The following is a 15,659-nucleotide window of genomic DNA, read 5'->3' on the forward strand; positions in this document are numbered from 1 at the left end:
GATTAGATAATTTAGGACACGTAAATAGTGTTAAGAAATAAAACTGAATATAAGAATTTGGTTCACTCCTCTTAATAAAGTTTACTTTTTCGGATGAAACAATAAATCTTAGCATGACATCAAAGCCTATTAAACTCTAACGAGCAATTCGATCCAATTAAGATAAAAAAAGAGCATGCGAATTTCAATATTAGTCTACTCAAACGAGCTACCATTTTGCGCGGACATGTTAAAGTGAAATCACGTGTTCACCATCTTGATCGGTTTGCTTATATCCTAGACCTCTCCTATTCCCAGCAAGCTAGTTCAACACTAAAATTACCTAGAGGGAGGTGAATAACGTGGAATTAAAAGTATCAATTTAAAAGCAACAAATCACTTTTTAATTGTTTCAGATGCTTAATCAATCAAGTTAACTTTATCATATGTTGAATTGCCACAATAGTAAATAAAGCAGTAAATCACACAAAATTTGTTGACGGAGAAAATCCTTTACATGATTAAAAATTTCAAGACCAAGCTAGTGACTTCCACTATAGACAATAAGAACTTACAGTATGATCTAGCCTAGAATGCCCACTAGACTTGCTAATCTAATTTCTGCAATTTTTAAGACTCGTTGGAACCTGTTTTACTCACACGTGCTCCCGATCTTCTAGATTGTTTATCTTCTGTGGATCAACAAGAACACCTTATTCTTATACTTTTGCTTCTGGTCCAACCTTCCTCAATTTTCAGCAACCTCTAAAGTCTATTGAAAAGGTGCCTTCCTGATTATATTTAGGAAGTGAGTGTTTTGGATTATATGATATTAATGTTTTTCTAAATTTGTGATTGATCTCCAAAGAATGTTATGAAGGTAGAAAAGAATGATCAACTACAGTTTTCACAAAGTGAGGCTTATGTATTTATATAGTAGAGGGGTATTATGGTAGTATAAGATAGACAGAACTCTTAAAAATTGTGAACTAGGTTTTCTTGGAAAATACCATCATTCGAGCACCAGGCGATCAATAGATGTGCAACAATAATTTTGTTTTGGATGCTTGAGCATCAACTTAGCGACAGACTAGTATAATTTCAATGACTCTTTCTTGATATTCCATTCTCGAAACCAACGACTCTAATTTATCAATACAACATCTCAAATAGCTCCTTCACATTCATAACTCTTTTATATTAATCATTTTGTCTAAAGAATAGCCAATACAAATTAAGACCTAAAAAACTCTCCCTTTAACATTCTGTAACAAAATATACAATACAAGTTAATAAAGTAAAAACAAAATTAATCTATCAAAACTCAAATTGAATGTCTGTCTCTAGCTTTCCTTATTAAACATGTTTTCCTGAAATCAACAACTCAAAGACCAAGTATCAAAGAACGTGAAATAGGAAATATAACAATTGAAACACACTATCGAAAATATGCTAGTTAGATTGAGAAGTAATACTAATGTTAATCAAAACAATAACTAAAACATTAATATCACAAAACATCAAAACTCAAAAAAGCTACGCATTATGGTGTATTATGATATGAAATGCCATGAAATACTATCATCTCCCCTTACTGCAAACTCTCTCATCTCCTCATTTTTGTCACAAATGACGAAGGGAATTATAGCACAAGCAATTATCTTTCTTCTCTCTTTTTTTTTAAAGTCAAATATCATTATCAAAAACCAACAACAAATATATAACAATTCAAAGATGAAGTTGATAATATGTACAAGCAAAATCAATGATCGGTAAACATTCCCACATACTCAGTTCAAGTTAAATGGAGTAAATTGTATAAATGACCCATGTGTGTAAAGTTTCACGAATCCTTGTAAGATATGTTAATCTATGGTTGCCTTCTCGTTTTGATTATAAAAAACAAATTGTGTTTATCTCTAACAGGTTGAATTCGAGTCTCTGTAGCCTTTATTGTAAATTGATAAATTGAATGCTCAAAGATCTCTATCAAAAGAATTGCAATTAACGATCAAACGATCAATATGGAGGCAAATTGACGATCAATAGACATGAAGACGAAAATCGAGCACTCACGACAAATCACTTTGAAGAATTGCAACTGTCAAACATCGAAGACAATAGACTTTGATGCTTTGAATTTATATGTAAAAGTAAAGCACTTTAATTCTTAGTATTGAATTGCAATAGCTCAAAAAGAATTTTCATGCGAAAGAAAATCAAGTTTTTAAATTATCACATAACAAAATTAATTTTCAAAAGGAAAATTGGACAGACAAAACTTTGTACAAATTACTTATCCTTAAAAATTAAGCGAAAAAGTCATTTAAAAACCTACATTTTTTAAAACTATCAAAAAGGAAAATTCTGGAGTTATTCTGCCCTAACAGATGTCTGATTGGTTCCAACGGTAATTTTTTTAACCGTTCTGAAATTTGATGCACAATGGCTAGTTCTTTACTATTCGGTTCAGAGCGGGTCATCCAGATGGTTGGTTTGTCCGATTCAACAAAAAAACCTGACATTTTGATTGCTATAAATACCATCTTACTTTACATTCACTAACAACTTTTCATGAACGTTTATTGAGCCAAACTACTTTGTTTTTCATTTATTGAAGATCAAATCATTCATTTTTGAAAAACTTTTTTGAGTAGATCAAATTATTGAAAATCACTTTTCTCACAAACGTTTTTCTCATCTTACACTTGATTTATATTCATTGATATCTTTTAAAATGTTATCATATTTCTCTCTTGGTACTTAATTTTAATTATATCATTTATTAAGAGAGAAGTTCAAATTGTAAACTCAATTACTCTTTGAATTCACGGGTCATATAGAGGTATCGTAAAGCTTTATATTGTAAAAGGATCAGTGCTCCTTGATTGTAAATCATCGGAAGCACTGTAAAAGATTGGATTGCACCATAAGTCAATCAATGTACTATAAAAGGCCTTGCTCATGGCGGAGAGTTTGGTAACGGAGGAAATAGATAATTGGTTTGGATCGAACATCCACAATTACATCATTTGCACACTCTCTTCCTTTTTACTTATTGCTTTCGTATTTGTGTATATTTGTTTAATTTGCTATCATATTGGTTTAAATATAGAATTAATTTCAAAAAAAAATTTAATGACCAATTCATCACCCTCTTGGTTAGTTATTTTTAGGCTTCCAAGTTAAATCTTAATTTTGTGAGAAAAGATACGCTAAACATCACTGTCAATAAATAAATAAATAAATATGTATATATATATATATACACGAGAAAATGATGACCAACTAAGGTTTTCATGAAGTGGGACTTGTGTATTTATAGTAGAGAGGTATTAGAATAGTATAAGATTGATAGAACTCTTGAAAGTCGTGAACTAGAATTTCTCAAAAAACACCATCGCTCGAGTTTCGGTGAGCGAAAAGTGTGTATCGTTCGAGCGATAGTCGGGGCGGCGATGACTTTGTTTTGGATACTCGAGCATCAGCTCAACGACAGGCTAACATAATTTCGGTGATTTTTTCTTCATGTTCCATGCTCAAACCCAAGACTAATCGTTCATTTATACAACATCTGAAAACACTTCTTACTTTTACAACTCTCTTATATTAATTATTTTATCTAAAAAATAGTTAATAAAAATTAAGAACTAATATAAGAAATAAAATTCCACATCAAATAAAGATGAAAATATAAATCAATTTATAAGGGTTTAGACTACTATTCTCAATAAAGTTGACATTTTAAGATGAAACCCCAAATCTTAACAAATAGATTGTATTCGATTATTCGATTTCACGAATATGTTTGTTCAACTAACTCAGAAAAATTGAAAGCTTAAACCTCCCTCAATTTCATTGAGAATGTTACCTCGAAAAGATAAAATCGTGGTGTTCTGGTAGCGATACATTGATAACAACTTGACAGTCGAAAAATATGTTCAAAAAAATCATGTAATCTTTAACATATAGATACCAAATGTTAGTACGAATTTATAACAACTTTTATATATTAATTTCTCAATCAAACTTTATTTTTAAAATAATAAGTCTACCCGAAATCCAGGAAATATCCAAAAATCACAATTGTTCCTGATTTTTCCGAATTACAATTTAAAAGTTCGTACGTACCATTTTCTCCCCCTTTTGGATTTTCCTCGACACTTTATGGATTGGGCGTCTGCCTATGGGCTCGAATACCTGCCCAGCCAACGCAGCCACCTTAAAATTTTGGCCCATGTACTGACCTAATTAGGCCCAAAGGTATGAAATATTCAAATATTATTTTGTTATTACTAAGTTTCTGTTCTGTTGCCAGAAAATCTTGTCGACAACAGAAATTACGACAACAGTAATGAATCTCATGAAATATATTGTTAAAATTAATTATTGACTTTAACTTAAAATTTAATTCACTTTTAAGTTAAACCAAATAGGCGCTAAAAATAATGTTACTCCTTTGGCCCGAGTTTGGTACAGCACTTCTCAAGCCACATTTCAGACAGATCCCACACCGATTAACACTCACTTTCAGTGCTATTATTTCAACACAAACTAGAAATTACGACTCTTAATAGCTAATTTATACTGTGTTCCTTTATGTATAATTAAAGCTTAAAATAAAAATGTTACTATTCAAGGTATTAGCAAAATTAATGTTGTTTTTGCTCTACTCTCACTAGAAAACTAATCGAAGATGTGATGTGACACGTACATACAATGACTGCAATCAAATTCATTTTTGTAGCAATTGTTGTACAGTTTATGTTCTACCCCACTGTTTGCATTGTTACAATATTGAAAGTTTAATAGCTAATTAATTATCAATTAATTAATTAAAATAACTATTTATTTAGATATTATTTAAATCAATAGTTTAGCCGATAGCTCTAGCTATCTAATGAACTCTTGAATGCATTACAAAATTATATTGTAACGGTGAATTCGAACACAGAACATGCGATATAATGTGGTAAATCCTCAAAGTGAACAATCATGGGTAAATAATTCGTTATAGAAGATGGATACAATCCTTTTGTATTTTTGGGTATTACAATTATTTTCTTGATCATGTCAAGAATCCTAATGAAAAAATCAACAACAGAAATCAGAAGTAACTAATAACTTCCCTTGTTTTAACTCTCTTGATTTGTTGAAGAATGGAACAAAAATGCGATCTTGATCTCCCGTCACTCCTACGATTGAAATCAGTATGCTTCAAAAACGAAAAATTTGTTCTTATTTTTCATGCATACATGCAACTTCTATATATGAATTCCATCAAGCACCAATTTACAATTTTATACAGTTGATTTGAGGAAGAAACCACCTTAGATAACGTATTAATTTTATGTAGTTGATTATGGATATGATTCATTAAAAATATTGATACATAAGAAGAATAGACAACGTCTTCCAAAAATCTCACCAATGCAATATGTGTACAAAATTATGTCTAGTTGACGTGACAAGATAAACACCAAAAGAGATACATATTAGTGCTATTTGTATGGATGTCCTAAAAATAAAATATAGCTCCCGTTTGACCCCCATTAAATCCAATTACATTATATTTAATTTTTCTCTCTCCTATTTTCAACCACACAGTCTTCTATAAAATAATATTATGCGTAAATCGAAAACTGTTTCTTTTTTTTTTCAATCACTCATTTTTCAAAAAAACATTATTCTACCCATTTTCATTTTCAGGAAATGGGGCCAAACGGGAGCATAATTATAGGAAATTGGGGCCAAACGGGGCATAATTGCATATTGTTAATAGGGCCCTATCTTCGCCTAGTATGGCCAAGGGACACCCCATGTGATATTGCAGTAAATGATTATTCAACAAACATTAGGAATTGTAGCTAATTAGATGAAATTAAGGATTGAACGGTCTCGTGATTGGGTGACTAGCGGATACTACGAGTGTGGCCCACGTTCTTTGCCTCTATTGTCGGTCCACATCTTCTGCAGTTACATTTTCCTGCACTTTGCCTCACTGAGCGTCCCAAAAGCATTAGGAAACTGAAAACGCTTTTGGGAAGAATTTAGGTAGACGCGTTCCAAATGTACACTGCAGGAACTGCAACTGTAGGGGCTCTACCTTGGGCCCCATCCATTCAACGCCTCACTTCCGAAATAAAGATCAAACTACTTGGATAAAGTTTGTTCATTAACAATACATAGATCTCTACTTTTTGCTGCGCATTCAACCATTGGAGTGGGGCTCACATAAACATCTCTAAATCAACGTATTTGCTATCATGTTCATACTTTTTAAACTGATTTTTCTTACAAGGTATAACCTCTCATGTGACGAGGGCTGTCGACAGTTCTGTGTGCACAGCATCGTCCTTTTTAAATAGTTGGACATATCATATTACATATTAAAATATGTCGAAATCTTTCTATTTGATAAAAAAAAATAAATAAATTATGTAGACTCGAGACATAATGCATTGGATAATAAATTGAGTTAACAAATTACAAATTGCACACATAATAATAGATAGAATTCTTTGACAAGCACATTCTACTAGGATCCCACTTGCTAGTATGATCCCTTCGAATTACCAATATTTATAAGGGTAATACTACTTGTACATAATGATGTACACACGAGTTTACACTCCCTCACATGGAGAAGGACCCACATATAATAAAATATTCATGAGCTCCCTCGAAGTGAGATATACACTCATCGTTATTTTTTTCATAACGACGACGCAAAAAAATTGAAATATCTGGTATGTTTGGCAAAATTTTTGTTAGATTGAAAACCTTGAATTCTATATATATATATATGGATAAACTTATCGTTGATCAGCTAATAAATAATTATAAACTTTGCCAAACATGTACGTTTGATAAAGTTTTATAATTTATAAACATTACTAACCATTATGTGGCAATTATAATTTTAGGAATAATATTTTTTTAAGATTATATGGTTAAGAAATATGAAAAAGTTTTTGATTTATGTATAATATTGATGTGGTACAGAAGGAATTAAATTGTATGGAAAAATGAGATTGGCACAAATAAAAATATGCAACTTTCTGATTTTTGGAAATATTTTGAGATTGTTCATTTTTTGCAAAATTTTAGTCAGATTTAATTGAAAACGGGCCAATGAACAAAACTTAATAAATTTGCTCTAGGCATAAACCCAAAAAGGGGCAAATTCCTTGATTTAGATATTTGTTTAAGCATTTTTTCTTTTTTGGTAAATTTTATTTTGGTTATATCTCTATCAATTGAAGTCGGATTTGAATTCCGTTTGTTGGAGACTAACCCTTAAAATTAGGATATTCAATTTTAGTCATTATCTTTATTTTTGGGAAAATAATAGTTTTTTTTATTTTTTTCCAATTTTTCTTAAGTTTTTCTTATATAAAACATTGTAAGTCATTTGTGGCCGTATTAATTCATAGAAATAAAATTTTTTCATCTTGTGCGATTTGTTCATCTTTCTTATAACCTTTCGTTACGTTAAATATAATTTTATAAAAGATTATGTGGTTGAAAATAAAATGAAGAAAAATAAATTTTTGGAATAATGTGAGCCAAACGGTACTAAGTGCGTGAATAAAAAGTGAGTAAAAACTGATAGGAGACTATGATTTTTTTTATTTTTTAATAAAATGAATCTAATACAGGATATTTTTATCGATTTAAATAAATCTTCTTAAGCTNNNNTCTCTCTCTCTCTCAAAATGTGTTAGCTACAATGCCAGTGGAAGGGAGAGAGCTTTTTCTTCTTCCTGCTAATCTTCTGCTGTACCGGCATTGCTACGGTGTCGTTTTGTGGTGATGTGCTCAACTACCTTGGTCGCATTTCACTTTATGTCTGTTCGAAGCAGCTCGTGATCCGCAGTACACTAAAACTACGCATTTCAGGTGATTTTTCTATCTCTTTTTTTCCTTTTTTACATTTACAGCTTTACTCTTTTCCTTTTGAAGTTTCTTTCTATGGATTCAATGAATGAATCTGTTGAATTGACCGTGACCTTGTTTTACTCTATATATTGTGTAATTTGTTGAATTTCAGTTTCATTTTCAGCTGCATTTGCTATTCTCAGGTCTTTGATTCGCTTTCCTTTGCTTTGCTAGAATAATAATTTTCTGAGTTTTCTGTTGTTAATTTTTATTTTTTGCTGCAACAATGCTAATGTATAACTCATTGTGTTCTCTCCATTTTAGGAGTGGATCTCCATTACAGATTTCTGTAAAACTTCGTCCTTTAAATTCATGGTCTGTAACCGCTCATTTACTGAAAGATTTCTAATGTTTGATTATTTTTCAGTTACTCGGGGAATTAAATATGCTATTTCTTGTCCAGAATTAATGCATTACTCCTATTCAAAATTTAAAATAAAATTTTTATGTAATTATTTCAGTACATCACACTAATGCTGTAGCTATATATTCTTATGCATGTGCTATTGTCAAGTAAATTGTTCTATGATGTGATCTCTAATTCTTATCAGTTTGACTGTAATTTAAACTGTTTCTCATTGTCTTTTCTGTTTCCTTTTTGGTACTTTTTGTCCCCAGAACCCCCCCAAATAGAAGGGAAGTTAACGCAGCTTATGATATTTGGTTGTGGGTATTGTGAGAAGACTGAAACATCTTGTCTCAAGTTGACTTCAACAGTTAACGGATATTTAATTTTGTAGGCAATGGAGAAGTATGAAATACTGGAACAGATAGGAAAAGGGGCTTTTGGCTCTGCCCTTCTTGTAAGGCACAAGCTTGAAAAGAAGAAGTAAGCTTCGAACTAACTACGTCTTTACCTTTCCCTCTTATCTGGACAAATATCATTTGTCATGTACATCATCTTTAACTTAATAATTAAATAATGCATTTTTTCCATCATTGATTGATTTTACCTTGTTCATTTTTGGCTTAATATTAAGGTATGTATTAAAAAAGATCCGTCTTGCCCGCCAAACCAATCGGACACGTCGATCTGCACATCAGGAGGTTAGTGGTGTAACTAATTTCTTTTTTCTTGCTCATATAAGGTGGTTTATTCTGTTTGCCCCTTTTTTATCTGTAGACTTTTTCATACTTCATATGGTTATGTAGCATTTGTATTCTTGAAATTGAGTGTTAGGAATAGGGAATTTGACCATACTGTACAAGAAACAAATAATCCTTGTTACTCTAGCACTAGTTCCTAAACATTTAAGTAAAAGGAGCAAATGATCCTTCTTAAGTCTTGTACTGGTTTTGCAACATCCGGTATTGTTCGCTGGCGCGCACAAACACACACACACACACACAAAATCATTTGATGTGTCTCTAAATTTCTGTACTTCTAAGATATCTAAAATGATGCATTTTCCCGTGTTTTATAGATGGAGCTAATATCAAAAATGCAGAATCCATTTATTGTGGACTACAAAGATTCATGGGTGGAGAAGGTGGACACCTCACCTGTTTGTACTAATATTTGTCCGTCCTTGGTATTCATACTGAGGATTTTTATTGCTTTTATGAGTATTCTTCTTTAGTTGGTATATTAAATTTAACCATCAATGTGCAAGCTATGCTCATTCAAACTAGCATATCGATAGGTTCCTCCTACATTGGTTGCTGGTCGCTAGCTTCATCCGACTTTGGACAATTTTTGAAATTTCATGATCTTAATTAGCATGAAAGATGAACTTCTTTTGATCTATTGAATTTCTCAAATAATGAAGCGTTTCACATGTTAACTATGCCCTTAGCTTGGTATATAACTGAAATTTAGTACAAGCTTTTAGTCACTTACGAGAAATAATACATTTTTCTTTTATGTAATTCAATGCCTGTTATACTTCGAGAAAAACTTTCCTGACTTTTACCCATGGTTTGTAAACTGAAGGAATTGCAGATTTAATTACTGCATCAGAAGTAACTGAAGTATAAACTAGAGATAGACATTTCCCATAATCTATACAATGTAATGGAATTCAGTACTCAGTTGACATATACCTTGCCTTGCCTCTGGCAAGTGGGCAACAATAATTTTTCTTGGTGGCTATACACTTGTTTATGTCTTCTTCATCAATTTTTTATTACTGTTTTAAGAAGTTTAAAGAAACCATGCTAGTTTCCAAGAAATGGAAAATAAAAATAATGATTGTAAGAAACTTATGTGTTGTTGGTTAGAAATGTCAGAGCTTCTAATTTACTTGTGACCTCCTAAACGTTGTTATAGTTGATTTTTGTAAACTTTTTTCTCAGGGTTGCTATGTGTGCATTATCATAGGTTACTGTGAAGGTGGAGACATGTAAGTTATTCTTGTTTTTTCAGACTGTAACGTTGGTCTGTGATCTATGTTTCTGAGTGAAAGTGCCCTCTTCCCCGACTCACACGCACACACCCCGAAAGGAAAAGGAAAGATAGATAGATCTTCATATCTTCTGCCACTTCTGGTTTGTAGGGCAGAAGCAATAAAAAAGGCAAACGGTATCCATTTTCCAGAAGAGGTAATTTCTGCATTTGCACTTTTCTTTTTTTTTTTTTTTTTTTAAGTGTGAAGTGTTAAAAATAAAAATAAAGTGTTAAAAAATTTTTTTTTTTTTTTTTTTTTTTTGGTGTCTGGATACCGAGTATTTTGTGGATTATCACCCAATTTGTATGAATCTTTTCGTCTAAATTATATTTCTACTGTTTGCAGATCCTATGTAAGTGGCTTGTTCAACTTCTTATGGCACTTGACTATTTACACATGAATCATATTCTTCATCGAGATGTCAAGGTTAGTTGGAAGCATCTGTCTCCTTGGTGGATTTGTTATAACATATTTTTGAGTTCGTTAAAAGCTTATAGTAATTATGTTGCTAAAATTCCTGCAGTGTTCTAATATATTCTTAACAAGAGATCGCGATATTCGTCTTGGTAAGAGAATATGTATAGATCTAAATTAATTTCCAATTTTTGGCAACCTTAATAGAGTTGCTCAACTATCATGATTGCTGTTGTAGGTGATTTTGGACTTGCCAAGATGTTGACTTCAGATGATCTTGCTTCCTCTGTAAGTAATATAGTCAGCATAAATGGTTTATTTTACATTTCAGTTTTTGTCTTGTCAGTCTTATTCTTGCTGTTTTGTTTTCAGATAGTTGGAACTCCCAGTTATATGTGCCCTGAGCTTCTTGCTGATATACCTTATGGCTCCAAATCAGACATATGGTCACTTGGTAAGCTAATTTTTTTCTAAATGAAACACAGTTCCAGTAATATAAGTTCATGCACACACAGATTCCTATGGAATTAAAGTAGATCCTAATTGATATTGACGTAGCTTATAGGTTTTATTTCAACCATGCTAATGTCTACCAAATTGTGTCATCCAGGATGCTGCGTATATGAGATGACAGCACTTAAACCTGCATTCAAAGCATTCGTAAGTTGCTGTTAATCTAATCTTGAAGCATGCTGATAAGATTGATTTGTTTGTCAATCATTTGTGTTAAAGGAGTGTAAAATATTTCGAGCAAAATAATCTCCTGCACATACAAGAGGAAATGATTAAACTGTCTTGGAGTGTTCCTCATTCTTGTGACATTACCTGTATTATGGAAGTAATTTTTTTCTCTCCAATATATGTATTATGGTGCATTAATTCTTGCCAATTCATCTGCGTATGATCTATATTCAATCATAAATATTATGCCTATCTGTTGGTGCTGATTGTGACCTTTTCATTGGCTTCAGAAATTTGGTACATTTTTTGAGCATTTGATTTGCTATTGTATATTAAGCATACTATGTTGTTTAGATCTGAAAGTAATAGGATGGACTAGTTGATGCTTATGAATTGTTGTTAGCAATGATGTACCGACACGGACATGCCAATACGCGAGTTTTTTTAAAAAATAAATAAATAATAAAAAATTGACACGACACGTGACTGACACGTCGATTAAATTCTTTAACATTCTATATTTATATAGTATAAATTTAGTCTTATATTTGTTATTAATTTTTATTGTTGAAATATTTTAAATAAAATTACCTATTTGTTATTGAATAGTAAATTTGAATTAAAAATATATAATATTTATGATAAAGAAAGAAAAATGACCACGGTGGAGTTTCCGAGGAGTGTCGATATATTCGATACTTGTCCGACATGTGTCAAACACAGAAACGCCACCATAGTTGAAGTCTCCCATTCAACACAGGTTGTAAGGTATGTTCTAATACTGGACATTTCTAAGAACTCTATGCACCATGGGTTAAAGATGGTTGAGGCATTCGGAGAACATTGAAAAGACTTTAAATATCTACTTATCTGGTTCCTATTGAAGTTGTTATGAGTTGTTGGATAGTAGCATGCATGGCCGAGCGGTTTTAGCAGCATATCAGTTGCACATTTGCATTCTATGCAGGGTACCGTTCGAGCATGATCTGGAGGCTTGTTCTGACAAGCAAAGGGAAAGAATATTCTTTTGGAACTTTAACATTTTTAATAATCTCCTGATAAAATGTAGCACACATTCTCCAGCATAGGATAATATTAGAACTTGACAAACAACAAGGAACACTTGTTTGTCAGAAATTGAACTTATAATTGGATTGAAATCCTTCTACCTTGTTTTAGGATAAATAATAATAGCATGATCTGTGTCCTAGTCTATAATGATAGGATTCGGGTATGCTCTTTTAAGCCAACATATTGCACATTGTTAATGGAGTGGATAGGTGGTTGTACTTTCGTAGAATCTTGTCACACATAATCCTTGGACCCCCCACAACAACTCAACCTTGTTCTCTAATCTTCATTTATTTTGAATGTATTCCAGGCTTCCTGTCAACTCTTTTAGTTTCTGCTGTGTAATTGTTTGTCATGATCTAGTTGTTAATTTCTGTAATTTCTCATGCAGGATATCCAGGCACTCATCAATAAAATAAACAAGTCTATTGTGGCGCCACTACCCACAAAATACTCTGGTGCATTGTAAGTTATCGCACAGTGTTGTTTTCTAGTTGTTCTTCAAGACGAGTTCTATTTTCCTTTTCAAGTTACTTTCATTTTCTAAAACTTGTCTTGAATTTGTAATATATGTTGCATTTATTTTTATGTCAAACAACTTATATTAGCAAACAAAATCTTAGGAATCACGAAGTTGTATTCATGTTTCTCCATCGAGTGCACACAGAAGTGAAAATCGAATCATGTCTAGCAAGTTCCGAAGATATTGCTAAGATAATCTTATTTGATGAACATCAGTATAAGCGTGGTTTTTTTTTTTTTTAAAAGAAACGTCATTATCATTTTTCTCAAATGTAGTTCTCTTATTCTTCTGTGACCAGCTAATTCATATTATTTTGCACACCTATGTTGCAGCCGGGGTCTGGTAAAAAGCATGCTGCGGAAAAATCCAGAACTTCGGCCTAATGTAAGCTCTGTTCTGTAAATCCCATTTTACATTACATATCATATTACACACGTTGGAATTGAAATTTTTTTCTAGCCCTTCTTTCTCTTGTTTTCTGTCCTGAATGATCAACATCAGTTGTTGGCCTTAATGTGAAAAAAGAGTACAATTAGTGCTGTGATGAATGTTGGTGAAAAATGATTCATGTACCCAACCGCTTTATTGAAAATAAGGCTTGTTCTGTTGTTGGTGTTCAGTGTTCCGGTTATGCGAAAAATATTCTCCAACACTGTAAGCTTCAAAAGGACATCTGAGTCTTGAGAATTGCATCATTGGTTTTCTGTTGCTCAATCCTGCTTGATATACCAATCATCACCTTCAATATTCCAGTGACCTCTTATGTCAAAAAGAAGTCCCAATCAAATTGTAATTGCCTCCTTTGCCACCATGATTGCCACTGTCGATATCATGTTAATGTTATTTGCAGTTATTGTTTCCATTTGTTAATTGAAACTTGAAGCTTTAGTGTGAAAGAAAATGTTTGTTGATAAACGTCTTGAAGCAAAACTGAGCAGGGAGAGTTGTTTTGGCGGCTTCCCAAACATATTTTAAAAACTTAAAATGTAGGTTTCTAAAGAATATATGCTACGTGAATTATCAGCCTGCCTTGCAACTTGTTCCTCTTCTCTTTTTTATTAGATATCAATTTAAATGGTATGGTGGCACATATTTGTATATCATGAAATATTTCCTTTTAACTAATCAGTATATCATCACTGTGGCAGGCTGCAGAACTTCTTAGGCACCCCCACCTTCAACCCTATGTGGTTAACACTCATCTGAAACTCAATTGCCCCAGACGCAACAGTCTACCAATTCAATGGGTGGAAACTGAAACAATTAACACTAGGAAAATTAGATTTTCAGAGCCAGTTAACGTCCATCCTCCAGTGAATAGAGAGAGACGATTATCATGTGGAAATGACAGAACCTTGAATCCCAGTGCATCTGGAGCTGATCAAAGTTTTCGTTCTTCTATGCAAAGGACTGAATATACTCCTTTTGATCTGCATCCGAGAATAAAACAGCTCTCCACTGAAAGCTCACATGAAGGGACGGTCATTACAAAAAATGTTACTGCTAGAACCTCAAAGATTGCTAAGAAACCAAAAGCAACAGCTATAAATGCTTCTACAGTGTCCAAGAGAAAATCAGAGTTGTCTAAGAATCGTGAACTGGTAAGATCTCAAGATAATTATGTGCATGGATTTATGCATTTTGTTTCTTGACCGTATCTAAAAGAGGCACGGAGGATTTGTGAAAATATAGCTATTAAATAGTTGTCTGCTTGGGAAAAAAATGCCGATGAACTACTGAACTAGTTATCTCAATTGTAATTGTCTATTTAGTGACCTTACGTGAAAATATAATCCAACTTGGCTGCCTGCACAAACTGCTTATTATTGAGTTTGATTTCCTAGTATCTACACTAAATAAAATGAACTTGATAGCCAACTCACAGAGGGATCCATGTTTACAATCTTTTAGATTTTAAATCTTATAAGCATTCTTTCGAAAATTTATGTATCACCTACTACACAAGAACGACCATGAGTTAAGATGGAGGCAGAAATTGGGTAGTCAAACTAACTCTGAAGTAAGAAATATAACAGCATCCTAAAACTACCATTGCACTCGTAATTTCTTAATTAAAATCATTAATACTTGAATTCAAGTTGAGGAAGCCAAAGATAAGAATGCATGACCAAGTGTATAATCCAAGATTGGTTATTACATCTCAAAATTCAACCTTCATAATTTGTATAATTATCCTGTCGTTTTAGGATATTTAATAGACACCTTTTGCATGATTGATATGGCACCATCATTATTAAAATGTCTCTCTCTTCGACTGTTGAACAACATTTTAGTCAGATGCATTTATGTTAGATGAGATTTCTAGTAAATAGCTGAAGCAATGTAAATTTGTATCAAGTATGGGTGTAGGAGGAAAATGCAGAAGTGGAAGTTAATGGTAAATATCAAATGGGTTGGTTGAGAACCTGAAACTCAGTGAGGAAGCAAGAGTTAGGTACCCTACTCTGAAATCGCTATTTCATTCTACACTCTCATAAGGCATTGATGGCTAAACTAATGACAACTGAAATATGTAGACTAAGAAATTAAGGGTACATCAGTGAATTACGTATAAAATAATCTCTCTTCTCATTACTTTTCTCTCCTACCTTCCCCTCCCCTTCCTTATTCCTGACACAAAATAAGGAAAAGTTGAAGAAGTA

General features: G+C 32.5%; 1 protein-coding gene across 2 annotated transcripts; it reads left to right on the top strand.

The window, feature by feature from the left end:
* The first annotated feature begins 7,686 nt into the window (after positions 1 to 7,686).
* On the top strand, positions 7,687 to 15,636 carry LOC111383687 (serine/threonine-protein kinase Nek1-like). Of its 2 annotated transcripts, XM_023007820.1 has the most exons (15): positions 7,933 to 8,063; positions 8,185 to 8,235; positions 8,661 to 8,749; positions 8,901 to 8,967; positions 9,345 to 9,410; positions 10,216 to 10,262; positions 10,416 to 10,461; positions 10,653 to 10,733; positions 10,831 to 10,873; positions 10,960 to 11,009; positions 11,094 to 11,175; positions 11,332 to 11,381; positions 12,865 to 12,938; positions 13,329 to 13,380; positions 14,145 to 15,636. In XM_023007820.1, the coding sequence occupies exons 2-15, from the start codon at positions 8,233 to 8,235 to the stop codon at positions 14,646 to 14,648; spliced, it is 1,254 nt and encodes a 417-aa protein (XP_022863588.1). In that variant the 5' UTR covers positions 7,933 to 8,063; positions 8,185 to 8,232; the 3' UTR covers positions 14,649 to 15,636. The 2 variants fall into 2 exon arrangements, with proteins under 2 accessions (XP_022863597.1, XP_022863588.1); XM_023007829.1 differs by lacking the exons at positions 7,933 to 8,063; positions 8,185 to 8,235 and adding an exon at positions 7,687 to 7,881.
* The last annotated feature ends 23 nt before the right edge of the window (positions 15,637 to 15,659 follow it).

The sequence above is a fragment of the Olea europaea genome, chromosome 3 (assembly GCF_002742605.1).
Source record: "Olea europaea var. sylvestris chromosome 3, O_europaea_v1, whole genome shotgun sequence".
In the NCBI taxonomy this organism is placed as follows: Eukaryota; Viridiplantae; Streptophyta; class Magnoliopsida; order Lamiales; family Oleaceae; genus Olea; species Olea europaea.

Excerpts from the sequence above, each read along its gene's own strand:
- LOC111383687 (XM_023007820.1), top strand. Across the intron at positions 10,263-10,415 it reads TACTGTGAAGGTGGAGACAT|GGCAGAAGCAATAAAAAAGG; the intron begins GTAAGTTATTCT and ends TCTGGTTTGTAG. Across the intron at positions 11,382-12,864 it reads AACCTGCATTCAAAGCATTC|GATATCCAGGCACTCATCAA; the intron begins GTAAGTTGCTGT and ends TTTCTCATGCAG.